The sequence below is a fragment of the Ornithodoros turicata genome, unplaced genomic scaffold (genome assembly GCF_037126465.1).
Source record: "Ornithodoros turicata isolate Travis unplaced genomic scaffold, ASM3712646v1 ctg00000746.1, whole genome shotgun sequence".
NCBI classification, from domain to species: domain Eukaryota; kingdom Metazoa; phylum Arthropoda; class Arachnida; order Ixodida; family Argasidae; genus Ornithodoros; species Ornithodoros turicata.
The window spans coordinates 942,443-960,593 of record NW_026999400.1 but is presented as its reverse complement, the minus strand read 5'-3'; the positions used below and the strand labels follow the sequence as shown (position 1 = coordinate 960,593).

The following is an 18,151-nucleotide window of genomic DNA, read 5'->3' as shown; positions in this document are numbered from 1 at the left end:
TGAGAAATTTCGCGTTTTTCTGCGACAAAAATTACAGATAATACTGGTCCGACTCAGACACAATAGTCCTGCCCAGTAGCAACCCTCCACGCAAAAGGTAACATCGAACCCCACCACTAGCCTCGGCTATGGGACCACACAATGTTGTGCAAATGTTAATTTGGCATGAATTTTGAATAAAATATGAAATATGAACCGTTATATAGACGTGCCACGGAGTCTGTCCGCAGTCTGGTGATATCACCTATTTTGAGTGCAACTATAAGGCACTGTTCTCTCACACAGCGCAAGAAAACAACTTTTCTTTTGTTTTTTAATGCGCAAGCATTATAGTCCTGATACGCAAGAATCGCGCAGGGGTCTGTCTGTAGTCCTGGCACGCCGCGCATGCGCGGTGAGCGGAGAGGGAAGGAAAGGGCGCGTCTAGAGTGCGACGCGCAACACTGCGCCAGCTTTGGTGGCGCGCTCACGCAGGCACGACTGAACCTGTCGACCTCTCTTCTTCTTCTTCTTCTTAGGGGGTGAGTGAGGTCAGCCAAAGTTCTTGACACAGCTGCACTGCGCCGCTCAGCAAACCGCTCATTTCTTGCGCTCGTATATGATGGCCAATGACATCACGACAGCTATTAACAAGCCTGACCTCGTGATCTTGTAGTTTTTTTGTACTCTCAAATGAGACACAATAAACGTATGACTATCACTATGGGATTGTTTTGCTTCCTGGTTTTGTGGAGTGGCGTTAGTGTCCCGATCGTGTCAGAGTACGGCAACTGAGAACACCATCCACACGTAACGGAGCGCTGAAACGAAGCTGCCATGCAGTTTTTGATGCGAACAAATTGCACTCAAACGTTGCTATACTAGCGACTTCCTATGAGAAAGGCAACACTGCTTTTCGAATCCGCGTCCTGACAGGTCTACCATCACTAATGGGCAAATCACTCACCATACACAGGCTACTATCACTAGAAATGGACAAGAGAGTTGAACTCACTCATTGAGTTCAGTCACGTCATATCACGATCCTATTTGGCATTTTTTTGTTGTTCAATGACACGTTTTTTCTAGGACACCCAGTATACTACACGGGCAGGCGAGACCACTTTACTCCTCTAGTGTACAAAATAGCGCGTGGCATATTGTCACGTAACTCAACGTAACATGTACTTTGCAAAATTTTTCCTACCTTTTTCTCGAGTTCCGAAGCATCAGTCCGCGTTAAAGCTAAGCCCGACCGAGGTGCTTATGGAAGCCACTTCAATACTACAGAAGCGCTACTTCAGACTTGAGTATACTCCCAAGAACATAATGAAACTAAGAATAATTTGAAAGCTAAATTATCCACACAGAAAGCAGAATCCGTCCGCAGAAAATGGTACGTTTTCATTTCAGCACTACACAAGCCAGTAGAGCATGCGGAAAACGCCATTTAAGTACTTTATGAGAAAAGCAATATCACGGTACTTCCAAACGTACCGAAACATAAACAACCACTTTCCTTCATTGAACTGTTCATTTTACGCTCAGCAACGTGCACGGTTTCTGAACCTTCATTCAGAGAAGCGTTCTCCAAAAGGGACATTTTTTCTTCGGATTCATTGGCGATTCCGGAGGACAGTTAAACACTTCGCCAAAGTGTTCAGAACTCATGAGAGGAACATTGCACCTCTCGTCAGAGCGAGGATGAGTCTTATCTGGAAGAGGCTCTCCACACCACATCAGGCACCAAGCCACGTAGAAGAGCTGGTCACTCGTCAACCCCTTCAGTTGTCCCAGACTCACGGTCGATTTTTTAAAAGCTTTCCTGTACACCTTCAGTATTGACCCTCTGCCCACCGTATCCGCTAGGTACTCGGCCGGGTAATCCGCGTAGTGTCTTGCCTTTGGAGCATTCTCGATGCTGACGTTGTGACACTGAATGAGGTTAGCGTACGCTCGGTTACTCGCTTCGGAAAACCAGCCTGTTCTTTTTCCTGTACCGTCGTATTTTTTTCCAGTATTGTCGAAGCCGTGCATAATTTCGTGTGTCAGTATCCCGCCCAGCGCACCGTAGTTCAATGCAGGTGCTCCGCCATCAGTGAAAATTGGCCGGACCATTAAGCCTGGAGGAATATAAATCACATTGCTTAGCGCATTGTACGCCGCGTTTGCCGAATACATCGGTATGAAGGCTATCAAGCGAGTCATGATGGACGCGCTGAGGACGTCTTTACTCCTCAACGTATCAATAGCAGTGGACGTTTGATGCTCTATCACCTTAACGACGTTCGAAACGTAACTGTCGGTCATGTCTGGGACATTGCTCAAATATGCGTCAGCCGCTTTTTCCGATGAAATACCAAAAGGGTAACCGATACTCTTGTGTAACTGAGATATCTTTTTTAAGGCCCCCTTTCGTGTAGGACCGTCGAGCCAGTTCGATGTTCTGAATGACGTTTCGATCCCAAGCAGAATATTATTCGTCATCCGTTCTACAGTATCTACTGTTGACTGGTTTACCTTCTCTAACAACGTCTTCATCGGCGCTACAATCTTCAATAAATATAAGACGTCAGTTAGGCATTTGTCGGCTATCTCACCGGCCTTCTCATTTGCCATGGTTACTCCAGATATATTATAGAGGTACCACGTTGTTCTCCATGCAAAAAATGTTCGGATGTCTTCGGTGCTTATCAATGCTTTGCTGCCAAATAAATTATAGAGTAGGTGTATATCGTTTAAAGTCATCTGAATTTGATATCTTCCGGGGAAGAGCGACTTTGACCATTTTTGTAGGCTCTTTTTCCACCGTTCGGATAGTCCCCGGTCTTTGCCGGCAAAATAATCGATGTTAGACATTCCAAATCTGTAACGTTTGTCTCTGTACGTCTGGTTGCTGGAGACGACGTACACTTCGTCTTCCGCCTGTAGAACGTCATCCATAACCTTGTCGTCGAGATTTAAACCTTCGAATACCCAGTGTAACACCTTTTGATAAATTATTCTGCGTTCCGTTGCACTGCCAGGCTTAACCGAGCGAAACGACTCAAAAATAGTAGATACACGAATGTCGAGGAAGATGTCGTTCTGGCTGCGAGACGGTGCTGGAGTCATGGTGAATATCGCCGAATGTCCTTCAAACAGAAACCTCACTTGCATATCAAGCGGTTCAAAGTTCAATTCTTCTGTCAATGATAAGCCTAAATTTCCTAGAATTTGATATATTCCTGGCTTGCTTGATTGCGGATCTTCGAGACACGATTGATACAACTTGACTGCTTTCTGGAAGGCGCTCTGTCTTTGAGCCGGAGGGGAGGCGTTTTTGAACCACATCTCAATCGCTTGCATATTCTGGAGGGTCACGAAATATAGCATGTTTGGTACCCCTTTGAAATGCTCCATAGCACCGGCGCAGACATAGGTAAAAAAATTATCGCATGGATTCTTTGCCGTGTCGACAGATATACTGATCAGCCAGCGCATGTAGTTGCAGTCGTCGGTGCCACATAGTGTTTTTCTTTCATAGACCTCTTCGTCATCTTCTGGGGATGGAGTTGCACGAGTCCTCAGTTCGTTGTCCTCTGTGTAATTCGCAGGTGTTCTATCCACAGGCGGTCGGTCTTTTCGATGGAAGATTATGATGGCGATACCAGCTCCAAGTGCCAGTGCTCCTATAGCGTAGAGTACTATTATGAATAGCCCTTGTTCGATAGCGCTTGTTCCTTCTCTTTTGTCTGCCACTGGCTCCTGTTCACGTTCAAACTCCTAGAAGGACACAAAAACACATTTGCTCGTCATTCCCAACAATCTGTGCCAAAACGTAAAGCACACTCCACCACATTCGCCTGGGCATCAGGGGAAGCTTGAAGGACAGGCCCCATAGAAATACATGTATTCGGCAGACAATGTTGCCTATAATTCTGTAATGAAGGACGGCAAAGTTCTCCGGGTATGAAGTGAAGGGTTCATGGTGACTACCTTCACAAAAATTGATGGCGATAGCACCATTCGTCTTGGTTCCCCAATGACTATCGCTAACACATTGATCTCTATGGGGGAAAAGGTGACCTCTAGGGAACCTTAAGTCCCAGAATCCGGGAGAACTTTTTCATAACGCGAATAACGTGGGAGATATCGGCTGCAGAAGTAGCTCCCCTCACGTGCATGCATTCGACAACTTCAGTTCCGACATTCAGGGAACCGACATTCAGAGAACCGACAGTTCCGATGGTAGGTGGAAATTGTTTGGATGACAGGTACATTAGGATATGTAGACTTGAAATCTTGAAGAACTTTTTTACAGCGCGTGTCACGAAGGAGATACAGGCTATAGCAGTGGACCTCGCAACCTGATTTTGACAACTTGTGCGACATGACTACCGGAATCTATGGAAGCTGCTTGCGTGGCGTTATTCTGACATAATATGGCCGAGTGGTCAGTTAAAGTGGATCTTACTGTGGACTATTGTCCAAGAAAAGGCTGTTGTTGGTGGTCAACCATACGCTGCGGGCAATGCTGGATACACGGAATACACAAATAAATAGTTTTACGGGTACAACTGCATTTTTCGAGAGAGACATGCGAGGTGCGGGTCGGTAGTTATTCACTAGTTATCGGTCGATTTCTGTTGCTCGCCCCTCAGGGTCAGCGATACCATGGCGTCCACGAGCATGCGAACATATCTGCGTTACTTGAACAACTTCAAGCATGAACAATGTGCTCCCGGTGCCGCGACGGTCACTGAGGACAGTGTCTAAGTTGACGGTGTTGAAAGCCTTCGGTGACTTATCCAGCGTAACAACAAGTGTAGCGAGTGTTTCGATGTCCAAACACGCCGTTGTACGCGATACTGTAAAGTTGAAACGAAGACAACGGGACAGTTGACAAGATAAAAATTTGAAGCTTGTAACGTGTTAGCTAAGAAGTGTCTGCCACCTAAATCAGTAATATGCATCATTGCACTCCATTATTCAGTACATTTGACCTAATTAGGCTGAGAGAAATCTACAAAGTGAGGAAAATGTCTTTTATTACTTCAAGTAGAAAGTTCAAGATTTCGGTCACACCGTTTCACTAATAAGTATGCGGTTTTCGGAAGTTATCCATAAAAATTTAACACTGCCGCTGACAATTGCCGCTCATCCGGCGTGCTGATTTTTCAGCTTCCAGCATGATAAGGCGAAAATAGCCTGCTGGTTTCCGCCAAGAGATAAGCTTGTGAAGGTGAAAAAGGCGATAGCACTGTGTTCTAGCTGCGGGCTCCTCTCTCACTGATGCTTCCTTTAGCCGATCGTGTGCCATCGCGCGAAGCCGGCAGCTGCGATGACAGAAAATCTGAAAGTGCATTGCTGAGAGGCGTGAGGTTTCAGGTGTGGAACATTGATAGTAAGAGAGTTGAAAGCCCTTGAAAAATGTTACTAAGTCTGCCAATTTATCCAGCGGAAATAAATAATTCGGCTGATAATAGCTTATGCACACCAGCGGTCTGTATCGCAAATAGAACTTGGCATCATGCAACCAGGTTGCAACTTTTACCTCATGCATTCTTTTCTTTTCTATAAAATGCTAAGTTACAACTAGTGTACGGGCGTCCTCATCACCGTCAGGAATGAAACTAGTTTCAACTTATGTTAATTTAATACATCCTATTAACACAGACAACTGTCCTGTCGTACGCTCTTCAACGCACAGCGTTCTACACAGCACTCTGCATAACAGACATGGCATGAACTTCACAGGGAGGGTCATGAAAAGTCAAACTCCACCGCCTATACTTTCTGCTCGAGAATTGGAGCGATTCGGTGGCGGGTACGGATTGTATGCGCACGCCGTCCCCGGGAGGGACGTGAAGGCATGCGCCCGGTGTGTGAGGTTTCACGCACGCTAAAGAACCCTCCAGTGGGCGAAATTAATCCACAGACCGAGCACTATGGCGTCGCTCATGATCTCAGTTCTCACGCGACGTAAACCTGGAATTATTTTTATTAATAATTTTTTTACACTACTTTCGTGGCACCTTGAAAAAGTAACCTCGGGAAATCGCTTCCTAAAACGATCATCTATACACTATGAACGCATGTATACACCAAGCTTCGTCCGTAGTCTTCTTCGCTTCTTCTTCGGCACCCGCTTCCGTTGTATCCAGTAACACACACATACAAAAACAAAGAAATAAATAGTGATACTATTTTTAAATATTTTAAGCAGCAGTAACATTTTTACTTGAAAAGCTGCGACAAGCAGTCGGTATCAAATGTCTGTTTTCTTTTTTTTTTCCTGCCTTCTACTTTAGGAAGGTAAGCGGAATGCCAACAGCTTTCATTTCTACTATCAGTCTATCCTAAGGCCTAGCTACCCTGCACAGCCCGTGAGTGTATAGGTGACGCCAAATCAAGTTCCTGTCAGATTGTTGGTCATGTTTTCAAGTTATGTCTAAGCAAATTATGTAGATTTTATGTAGATGCAGACGTCAGACGACAGGCGGAATGTCAGTTACGAAACTGGCGCTTAGTTAAAGGACCTTTGGTGTCTGTGCAAGACGGCAGCTGAAATTACCTTTAGTGGAAACTGGCATCTGACGCGGTGTGAACTATATCTGAAACTAGCGGAGATTGCTAGCGGCCTTTAGAGCGCTAAATGCGAAGCTTCGTCACCAGCGCGCTGGCAATTCAGACTTATACGTATCTTGAGTGCGTACTCAAAAATACAGTATCTTAAATACGTTTCCGGTGTTTTGGTACTCTACTCAATACCTTTTGCGACAAGTATTTTTAAAGTATTTAAAATACTCTTTGCAGTATTTGCTACTCAGTACTCAAAAGACATTTGATCCTCGGCAAGCCGTATCCAGCACACTGCACACGGCAAGCCGTATTCCCCACCGTGTCCAGATTTTCAGCTGCCTTCTTCCTTTATTTTTTGTGGAATTCGTGCATCTGGCACAATACAGGCGGGTCCCACGCTTGGCCTTGCTTGTCAACAGAGGTGGGCACCCGCACGAGGGCGCGCGAGGATGAGGGTTTCCTCACCCTCACCTTACGATATTTGAGGTGAGGTGAGGTGAGGGCCAGTTTTTCTGGTGATGTTTGAGGTGAGGTGAGGACAATCTTCAAAATATTTAGAGGTAAGATGAGGTGAGAAAAACATTTTAAAAATTTTTCTAGGTGAGGTGAGGAAATTTTCCAAAAAATTTGAGGTGAGATGAGGTGAGGAAAACTTTAGGAACGCGCACTTTGTGAAAACATTTGACGCGCGTACACGGGATATATTTCCTTCTTTTTGCAGCTTGCGTCTCTCACCTGGGCGGGGACTGTCCTCCTCTCTCACCGGTGATACGCGCAACTTTTACGCGTATAACAATCGTTCCACGAAGTATTTTCTGTGATAGATGAGGTCAAATCTGCCAGCTAAAAAAAACGTTACATTGACTAAGCAATTTCACGAGTTCATTGGCAGTCACTCAAAGCCAACGCGACTTTACTGATGAAGATTCTTCAATCCCTGCGAATGTCACATCGAATACACAAATAGCTTGAAAAAATTGAGGTGAGGTGAGGAAAAGTCCCAAAAACTCATCTGAGGTGAGGTGAGGAAAAATTTCAAACTATTTTTTGAGGTGAGGAAAAATTTCAAACTATTTTTTGAGGTGAGGAAAAATTTTCAAAACAATTTTGAGGTGAGGTGAGGAAAAAATTTCAAAAATTTTTTGAGGTGAGGCGAGGAAAATTTTTCTCCCAGAAAACTGAGGTGATGGCGAGGCTCGTGAGGACAAACGCCCACCTCTGCTTGTCAATAGCCCGACCCCTTCGTCAGAAAATGGTTACTATTCATATTGCAAGGTGAATCCCCCCGGGGATTAGGTACAAGAAAATCCCGGCATTTATCTCATTGGTCACCAAAGTAATAAATACGCGCCAGAAGCTGAAAAACCCGAGCTGACATACAGTAGGGATTACGAAGTTTTGAGTCAGAACATATCACGAAAGTTCACCAAACATTACTTAACACCAAGTACTTGGAAATAAAATATACTGATTGCTGGATAGGCTACATGGGGCTTGATCAGAATGAATTCTAACACTTGACAGTAAACCATAGCTTAAACTACACTGATTCGGACACAGGGGCCAACACAAACCAAACTGAGTCGCAGTGGAGGCCTCATCATAAATGACAGCGTGGGGTAGCATTTGCAAAGTTTCTATGCGCTGTGATTGCAGGCGCAACAATAAGGAGACATTTGATAAAACTTTGCACGACATTAGCGTAATATATACAGGTTTGGACTAAAATCATCACCTCAAGAACACACCAAATTCGTTTTCTGATAGGCCATTCGTGACAAATGCCATCTTCCAGCAGGCTGTGATGAGTGCTCAGTGTTACGATATTTCTCAGATTATGCAATATATCAACCACAATAACTCTTATTTTCCTTTTTCGGTGCTTTACTCACTGACAAGCTCTCCAGGTGCACATCGCTGATCCAACATAAATCTGCAACGCGTTAAACACAAAACCTGACCTGACCTAACCTTGGTGACAGTTGCACAGTCTAGGTGAACACAGCCTCCAACAGGCGAAGTAAGTAAAAGCCTGGCCTGCCCTAACATTGATGACGGTTGTACTGTCTACGCGAACACAGCCTCCAATGGATGAAATACGCAAACACCTGGCCCCTGGGCTAACCTAACCTTGGTGACGGTTGCACAGTCTACGCGAACAAAGCCTCCAACGGGTGACATACGTAAAAACCTGGCCTGACCTAACCTCGGTGACGGTTTCACAGTCTCCGTGAACAGTGTCCAACAAGCGAAATATGTAAAATCATGGACCAAACCTTACACTGCAGTCACGGATGCTCTACATGAACAGTCTGCAATAGCGCACATTCCCCATTTTTCTTTTCATCTTAACACTTCCTCCACTGTCAAGACATCATAACCTGTATCTTGTGAAATGAAACGTTTTGAAAATCCTTTTGGATCCAGGTTTGCAAATCTCAAACACCTTTTCTGTCACCACTGCTTCACCTGTTTTGCTCCCCATGTGGCCTCAGTCACCACTTCTCCGCCTTACTAAAATGGCGGCCTCCACCTCTGTTAGGCTTAGCAAGGCCGTCGCTGTACAGGGTGTGTGCAGAAAAACGTGACCCGAATTTTTTAATGTAACTCGTTGTCTACTTACCCGAGGAACTTCCGGTGGCGTACGATGGCGTATTTATGCGTGCGAAAGCTACAAAAAATTCTGGAAGCCATACTCAGCGTAAAAAAATAAACAGAGCGCGAAAACATCTGCTTCCATGTATTAGAATAGGGCAGTCATGACAGTGCATGGTAGTGCATGGCGGTCTCAGGAGAGTTATGTGCAGGCACCGCTAGGGGTACTACCGATGAGCATCCATGTGGGACATCGTTTCGATTTCTGCACCGATAGCTCCCCTAGCGGTACTTGAACACAACTGCCCTGCGTTCGCCATGTTGCCCTATTCTGATGCACGGAGGCCAAAGTTTTCGTTGCTCTGTCTACTTTCTAAGCTGAGTATGGCTTCCACGCTGTTTCTGCAGATTTCGCACGCATAAATGCACCATCGTGCGCCACCGGTAGTTCGTTAGTTAGGTAGACAACAAGGTATGTGCCTAAAGGCGGGTCATGTTTTTCTGCACACGGCCTGTAGATGAGCGCCTTCAAATGGTACTTTACAAACGCGCATAAACAATTTTCTTCCTGCACTTGTTCATAATCCTTTAATTTTCCTATCCGCTATATCACCCTCGTTCACTTCAAAGTGTTATTTAACTTTCAAACGCGCTGGCTAATTCTTAAAATCTATAAGCCTGTCTACGGAACTACACCCTAGGCCTCCATGCGAGCCCTTTTTTTTAAAAATCTCTTCACGGGAATCTCCCTTTATGCCACGGCGTTCGCATTATAACTCTCACTGCATGACGTTCACGAAGCTCTACACACAATCTGAGGCCCAGGAACTCACCGACATCACATCGGGGTTTGCCATGTTTGACCGGTGGCTCATAACGTCGGCGCAGGTGACGGCGGGACAAGCTGCTTCTTTCCCTCAAGATGGACACGGAACAGGAGCTCATTTCACGTGACACGAGGGTCGTCCTTGGTGTCCTCTTCTTCACGGGCCTAGGCAAATATTGGCCACTAAAAGCGGTCCTAGCTTTCTGCAGCTATAAAATATCTTGCTTCTGTGCTAAAATATGAGAAATTTCGCGTTTTTCTGCGACAAAAATTACAGATAATACTGGTCCGACTCAGACACAATAGTCCTGCCCAGTAGCAACCCTCCACGCAAAAGGTAACATTGAACCCCACCACTAGCCTCGGCTATTGGACCACACAATGTTCTGCAAATGTTAATTTGGCATGAATTTTGAATAAAATATGAAATATGAACCGTTATACAGACGTGCCACGGAGTCTGTCCGCAGTCTGGTGATATCACCTATTTTGAGTGCAACTATAAGGGACTGTTCTCTGACACAGCGCAAGAAAACAACTTTTCTTTTGTTTTTTTAATGCGCTAGCATTATAGTCCTGATACGCAAGAATCGCGCAAGGGTCTGTCTGTAGCCCTGGCACGCCGCGCATGCGCGGTGAGCGGGGAGGGAAGGAAAGGGCGCGTCTAGAGTGCGACGCGCAACACTGCGCCAGCTTTGGTGGCGGCGGCTCGCGGCCTTCTTTCGCAGCGGCTCATTCGCATAGCTTTCATAACCCATGGCGCGCCCACGCAGACACGACTGAACCTGTCGACCTCTCCTTCTTCTTCTTCTTCTTAGGGGTGAGTGAGGTCAGCCAAAGTTCTTGACGGTGGTGGTGGTGGTGGTGTGTGGTGATAGGGTGGTGTGGAAGTTCTTGACACAGCTGTGCCGAGTTAAGTGCAGCTGTGCCGAGTGCCGACGAGTCGTCGGCACTCGGCAGGCCGCTCATTTCTTGCGCTCGTATATGATGGCCAATGACATCACGAAAGCTATTAACAAGCCTGACCTCGTGATCTTGTATTTTTTTTGTACTCTCAATTGAGACACAATAAACGTATCGGTATCACTATCACTATGGGATTGTTTTGCTTCCTGGTTTTGTGGAGTGGCGTTAGTGACTGATCGTGTCTGAGTTCGGCACCTGAGAACACCATACACATGTAACGGAGCGCTGAAACGGAGCTGCCGTGCAGTTTTTGATGCGAACAAATTGCACTCAAACGTTGCTATACTAGCGACTCCCTATGAGAAAGGCAACACTGCTTTTGGAGTCCGCGCCCTGACAGGTCTACCATCACTAATGGGCAAATCACTCACCATACAGAGGCTACTATCACTAGTAATGGACAAGAGAGTTGAACTCACTCATTGAGTTCAGTCACGTCATATCACGGTCCTAAATTGCATTAATTTATTGTTGTTCAATGACACGTTTTCTAGGACACCTAGTATGCTACACGGGCAAACGAGACCTGTTTACCTACAATATCCCTTACTCCTCTCGTGCACAAAATAGCGCGTGGCATATTGCCACGTAACTCAACGTAACATGTACTTTGCAAAATTTTTCCTACCTTTTTCTCGAGTTTCGAAGCATCAGTTCGCGTTAAAGCTAAACCGACCGAGGTGCTTATGGAAGCCACTTGAATACTACAGAAGCTCTACTTCAGACTTCAGTATACTCCCAAGAACATAATGAAACTAAGAATAATTTGAAAGCTAAATTATCCACACAGAAAGCAGAATCCGTCCGCAGAAAATGGTACCTTTTCATTTCAGCACTACGAAAGCCAGTAAAGCATGCGGAAAACGCCATTTAAGTACTTTATGAGAAGAGCAATATCACGGAACTTCCAAACGTACCGAAACACAAACAACCAGTTTCCTTCATTGAACTTTTCATTTTACGCTCAGCAACGTGCATGGTTTCTGAACCTTCATTCAGAGAAGCGTTCTCCAAAAGGGACATTTTTTCTTCGGATTCATTGGCGATTCCGGAGGACAGTTAAACACTTCGCCAAAGTGTTCAGAACTCATGAGAGGAACATTGCACCTTTCGTCAGAGCGAGGATGAGTCTTATCTGGAAGAGGCTCTCCACACCACATCAGGCACCAAGCCACGTAGAAGAGCTGATCACTCGTCAACCCCTTCAGATGCCCCAGGCTCACGGGCGATTTTTTAAAAGCTTTCCTGTACACCTTCAGTATTGACCCTCTGCCCATCGTATCCGCTAAGTACTCGGCCGGGTAATCCTGGTAGTGTCTTGCCTTTGGGGCGTTCTCGATGTTGACGTTGTGACACTCAATGAGGTTAGCGTACGCTCGGTTACTCGCTTCGGAAAACCAGCCTGTTCTTTTTCCTGTACCGTCGTAATTTTTTCCGGTACCGTCGAAGCCGTGCATAATTTCGTGTGTCAGTATCCCGCCCAGCGCACCGTAGTTCAATTCAGGTGCTCCGCCATAAGTGAAAATTGGCCGGACCATTAAGCCTGGAGGAATATAAATCACGTTGCTTAGCGCATTGTACGCCGCGTTTGCCGAATACACCGGTATGAAGTCTATGAAGTGAGCCACGATGGACGAGCTGAGGGCGTCTTTACTCCTCAACAAATCAATAGCAGTGGACGTTTGATGCTCCATCACCTTCACGACGTTCCAAACGTAACTGTCGGTCATGTCTGGGACATTGCTCAAATATGCGTCAGCCGCTTTTTCTGATGAAATACCAAGAGGGTAACCGATATTCTTGTGTAACTGAGATATCTTTTTTAAGGCCCCCTTTCGTGTAGGACCGTCGAGCCAGTTCGATGTTCTGAATGACCTTTCGATCCCAAGCAGAATATCATTCGTCATCCGTTCTACAGCATCTACCGTTGACTGGTTTACCTTCTCTAACAACGTCTTCATCGGCGCTACAATCTTGAATAAATATAAGACGTGAGTTAGGCATTTGTCGGCTATCTCACTGGCCTTCTCATTTGCCATGGTTACTCCAGATATATTGTAGAGGTACCACGTTGTTCTCCATGCAAAAAATGTCCGGATGTCTTCGGTGCTTATCAATGCTTTGCTGCCAAATAAATTATAGAGTAGGTGTATATCGTTTAAAGCCATCTGAATTTGATATCTGCCGGGGAAGAGCGACTTTGACCATTTTTGTAGGCTCTTTTTCCACCGTTCGGATAGTCCCCGGTCTTTGCCGGAAAAGTAATCGATATTAGACATTCCAAATCTGTAACGTTTGTCTCCGTACGCCTGGTTGCTGGAGACGACGTACACTTTGTCTTCCGCTTGTAGAACGTCATCCATAACCTTGTCGTCGAGATTTAAACCTTCGAATACCCAGTGTAACACCTTCTGATAAATTATTCTGCGTTCCGTTGCACTGCCAGGCTTAACCGAGCGAAACGAATCAAAAATAGTAGATACACGAACGTCGAGGAAGATGTCGTTCTGGCTGCGAGACGGTGCTGGAGTCATGATGTATATCGCCGCATGTCCTTCAAACAGAAACCTCACTTGCATATCAAGCGGTTCAAAGTTCAACTCTTGTGTCAATGACAAGCCTAAATTTCTTAGAATTTCTTGTATTCCTGTCTTGCTTGACTGCGGATCTTCTAGACACGATTGATACAACTTGACGGCTTTCTGGAAGGCGCTTTGTCTTTGAGCCGGAGGGGAGGCGTTTCTGAACCACATCTCAATTGCTTGCATATTCTGGAGGGTCACGAAATATAGCATGTTTGATACCCCTTTGAAATGCTCCATAGCACCGGCGCAGACATAGGTAAAAAAATTATCGCACGGATTCTTTGCCGTGTCGACAGACATACTGATCAGCCAGCGCATGTAGTTGCAGTCGTCGGTGCCACATAGTGTTTTTATTTCATAGACCTCTTCGTCGTCTTCTGGGGATGGAGCTGTACGAGTCCCCGGTTCGTTGTCCTCTGTGTAATTGCCATCGACAGGTGGTTTACCTTTTCGATGGAACACTATGATGGCGATACCAGCTCCAAATGCCAGAGCTCCTATAGCGTAGAGTGCTATTATGAATAGCTCTTGTTCGATAGCGCTTGTCTCTTTTTTTTCGCCACTGCCACTGCTCCTCTTCTCTGCCACTGGCTCCTTTTCACGTTCAAGCTCCTAGAAGGACACAAAAACACATTTCCTCGTTTTTCAAGTTATGTCTAAGCAAATTATGTAGATTTTATGTAGATGTAGATGTCAGACGACAGGCGAAATGTCAGCTACGAAACTGGCGCTTACTAAAGGACATTTGGTGTCTGTGCAAAACGACAGCTGATATGACCTTTAGCGGAAACTGCCATCTGAAGCATGGTGAACTACAGGGTGTTACCCAATAAAAGTCTACCAGCGCCGGCATGCCGTGCTTTGCAAATACCGTATTTTCACGCGTATTAGCCGCACCGTAGATAAGCCGCAGGACTCGTTTTTAGATACTTTTTGAAAATGTTTTTGTAGATGAGCCGCACTCGCAGAAAGCCGCGGGTAATACGACGCGACTGCTTCGTGCGCTAAACCAGTGATGCACATACAAAATCAATAGGGATGCTCAACACTCGTCGACGCCGTACTCCCTGCCAGCTGCTCCGTTCCCGTACTGGTCCGCGAAGTCGACGACTTTTAGTTTGAAGTCGCTGTCGTATCTGTGCCTCCGGGTTGGAGCCATGCCTCACCTCTAACTGCCGTGCCCGTGTCCACGAATGCTGCTGCTCTCGTCAAACGAGAACTGACGCTTAGCTGACCACGTTTTATCCCGATGTCAGGTGTATTGAACCCTTCTTGTGGGTCTGCCGACAGAGGAGACGGTAGGGAAGGCTATAAACCCTGTCCACATTCCGGTGTCGGCATGATGTATAACAAAGGAGGTCACTTCTAGTGTTCTACTAAGATCGGATTGTGCCCTTGTTGGGTGTTTTTCGTGGATTGACGGGTTAGTGGTGTTCCAGGAAACATGAATTACTGTCACCCCTTTCGTTAAAGCTGCGTGGGGGAATGTATTCGGAAGGTCAGTCCACTCGAATGTGGACCCGCCCCTGTTCGGTATTGTTCGTGCACAGGCAGGGCGATCCTGTTCCGAAAAACATGAGGCACTGTCGGCCCTTTCGTTTAATCCGGGGTATGGGGAAAGTACCAGGGAAAAATAGGCACCAGATAAGCCGCACCCGCGGATAAGCAGCAGAGCGTCCGCGAAAAAAAAATCGCGCATAAGCCGCGGCTAATACGCGTGAAAATACGGTACTCAATGCACGCGCAATGTGCGATTCCCGTCGTCAAAACAACCAAGATGGCGGTGTTGCGAAAAGCACTTCGGATGTTGCCAACGCTGCTCCCCAGACGGCGATGAGTCGCACAACATCACGCAGCTAGCCATGTGGAACTCCTGTTCCTCATAACCTGCTTGTCGTTTCAATTTCGCTTCCGTGTTTGGAAAGCGTTATGCGCAAATTAACCTTTTCAAGGTCTGGGGAGCAGCATCCTAACTGCCCTCTGACAAACCGCCATCTTGGCTGTTTGGACTACGGGAATCACACGTTTCGCGTAATAACTTCGCTTCGCGGGGCTCAATCGCGTGGAAATATAGCATGGTTGATTGTCCCTAGGAGCTTTACATGCGGGCAGTACAATGTTGCGCCTGCCTTGTGTATTTCGCAAGCATGGAGTGCCGGCGCGGGTAGACTTTTATATAGGGTAACACCCTGTATATCTGAGGCTAGAGGAGGTTGCTAGCGGCCCTTAGAGCTTTAAAGGCGGAGCCTCGCTCGATTGTGCAGCCATTCTTGATCACAAATTATCAGACACCATCGCTCGTGCCCACCGCACCATTTACCTTAGATATCCCAAATTGCTGAATTACTACGCGGGGCTAGAGAGCAGACTTGTACACATGTAACGAAAACAAGAAGGTGACTAAACACTCACCCCACTCATCCGCTCGTCACCCCGAAAAAAAAAAAAAAGAAAGGAACTAACGAGGTTACCTGTTACTCAAACGCGAAAAGGAACTCTTTCTCGCTATTCGTTAGCAACGGGTTGCTTTCCCGGGACGGGCGAGCGGGGGTAGGGGGAGGGGGGAGGGCGTGGTTGGATAATGAAGTGGGAGGCAATAATTTTTTAGCTCGAATGTGCACGGTTGGATGTGCACAAGCCAGCACATTCAGGAAGAGGCCTCTCAAGACGGCTCAGTGGAGGTCAGTGACAGTCCATTCATTTCATTTCATTTATTTTCCTGAAAGCGCCTTTGGGCGCAAAGGGGTGGGGCATGAAAGACTTGAGAATACACCAAAGAAAATGTACAACAAAAAAAGAGGCTTACAAAAGCAGCTTCGAAGTGCTTCATCGCGTGCCGTTAAATATATACTAATTCTTCTTCAAGCAAGTCCAAGGTTCTAGGGATGAAACGATTAAGACATGCAGGTGTACGGCAGTATCGTCTACAGAATTTGAAAGGGTGACCTGTACGTGAGGATATACAGCGTGTTTGTTTTTATTCGTGAGAGATTCTTTTATGAAAAAACTAGCAGAGCACAATGTATGAAGTTTTTGCAGTTGAGTGACCAGGCATGCTTTTTTCTTTGTTTGTTTTGCGCGTGAACTGCGCCCGCGTTGAATTCAATGTGGCAAATGGCATGTGGCATGTGGCAATGTGGCAAATATGGGATGTAGTTCCGTAGCCGGGCTTATGGCTTTTTTAAACAAACGGAAGTAGACATCAAATAACGGATGATTTTACTAGAAAGATGAGAAAATTACGGATGAAATGAAACAAAATCAACGTCGTATAACGTACCAAACATAAAAAAATTAAATTTTATCGCTCGTTTCTTCGAGGCAATCCGACATCTTGGATGAGGACTTTCTGACCTAACCCGAGGCACAGTCTCGACGCCCGCACCGCCTAGTGCGTGCCTGGAAGGAGGGGGGGGGGGGGGAGACCCCCCCCCTCTATCTGTAGAACCTAACTTGACCTAACCTCACTAAAGTGAGGTGATTTAGCCCCCTACCTTTCGCAAGATGACAAGTTTCGAATCCTTTAGGTTTAGCACCCTTGTGTTTCTCCACCGCTACAAGTGCATCAGATGGGGTTGTTCAGATGCATATAAAATAACTTCGAGACCACAAATTCTTGTAATTCGTGTTTTTTTATATTCGCTATATGGTCTTCTCTCACTTCAGTGCATTATTGCTCATCTGAACACTCCGTCTAATTAGAAAAAGCCATAAGCCCGTCTATGGAACTACGCCCGAATTCTCTTCATGAGAATCTCACTTTGAACCGCGGCGTTCGCAATCTAACTCTCATTGCATGACGTGCATGAAGCTCTTCACATAATCTAAGGCCCAGGAACTCACCGGCATCACATCGGGGTCAGACATATCTGACATTTTGGACGTGTGGCTCATAACGACGGCGCAGGTGAAGGTGGAACAAACTTCTTCTATCTCAAGGTATAGCCACAGAAGAGGTGATCATTTCACGTGACACGAGGGTCCTCCTTGGTGTCCTCTTCTTCATTGGCCTAGGCGATCCTGGCTTCCTGAAGATATAAAATATTTACTTCTGTGCTAAAGTATTAAAAATTACGCGTTTTTCAGCAACAGAAATGGCAGATGATAGGGGTCCCATGCCGGTTCAATAGTCCTACCCCGTAGCAACCCTCCACGCGAACAGTAACATCGAAGCGTTACAGAGACGTGCCACAGAATCTGGCCCCAGTCTGGTCACATCACCTCTTTTCAGTGCAACTAAGGGACTGTCCTCTCACACAGCGGTAGAAAATAACGCTCTTTTTCTTTCATTTTTGCACCCCCCCTCCCCAACTACTATAAACCGCTGGAACACAGCGCTTGTCAGAGATTAGCTCCCGTCAACTCTTTCAGCGCTCATTTCTAGCGCTCGTATATGACGGCTAATCAAGAGAGTGCCTTACCTATGATGTCATGAAAGCTATGGGGTTGTTTTGCTTCTTGGTCTTGCGGAGTGGCGTTGGTGTACTGATCGTGTCAGAGTACTGGAACTGGGGACACTATCCACGTGTAACGGAGCGCTGAAATTTTGCTGCCGTGCAGATTTTGGTGCGTACTAACTGCACTCAGACGTTGCTATACCAGCGACTTCCTGTGCGAAAGGCCATCCTCTGTGAGC

General features: G+C 46.2%; 2 protein-coding genes across 2 annotated transcripts; both read right to left on the bottom strand.

Moving 5' to 3' along the window:
- Positions 1 to 1,424: 1,424 nt before the first annotated feature.
- LOC135374818 (neprilysin-1-like) lies at positions 1,425 to 10,099 on the bottom strand. The gene is made up of 2 exons (XM_064607746.1): positions 9,972 to 10,099; positions 1,425 to 3,744 (listed from the first exon to the last, which is right to left on the bottom strand). Exons 1-2 carry the CDS (start codon positions 10,011 to 10,013, stop codon positions 1,555 to 1,557), a joined length of 2,232 nt encoding a protein of 743 aa, XP_064463816.1. The 5' UTR covers positions 10,014 to 10,099; the 3' UTR covers positions 1,425 to 1,554.
- A 1,775-nt stretch (positions 10,100 to 11,874) lies between these two features.
- Positions 11,875 to 17,493, bottom strand: LOC135374832 (neprilysin-1-like). The gene is made up of 2 exons (XM_064607765.1): positions 17,359 to 17,493; positions 11,875 to 14,127 (listed from the first exon to the last, which is right to left on the bottom strand). Exons 1-2 carry the CDS (start codon positions 17,407 to 17,409, stop codon positions 11,926 to 11,928), a joined length of 2,253 nt encoding a protein of 750 aa, XP_064463835.1. The 5' UTR covers positions 17,410 to 17,493; the 3' UTR covers positions 11,875 to 11,925.
- Positions 17,494 to 18,151: the final 658 nt, after the last annotated feature.

Bases quoted from the DNA above. Each gene is read 5' to 3' on its own strand.
- LOC135374832 (XM_064607765.1), bottom strand. From the start codon at position 17,409: ATGAGCCACACGTCCAAAATGTCAGATATGTCTGACCCCGATGTGATG. The intron at 14,128-17,358 runs GTGAGTTCCTGG...GTGTCCTTCTAG, and splicing joins CTGACCCCGATGTGATGCCG to GAGCTTGAACGTGAAAAGGA.
- LOC135374818 (XM_064607746.1), bottom strand. From the start codon at position 10,013: ATGAGCCACCGGTCAAACATGGCAAACCCCGATGTGATGTCG. The intron at 3,745-9,971 runs GTGAGTTCCTGG...GTGTCCTTCTAG, and splicing joins CAAACCCCGATGTGATGTCG to GAGTTTGAACGTGAACAGGA.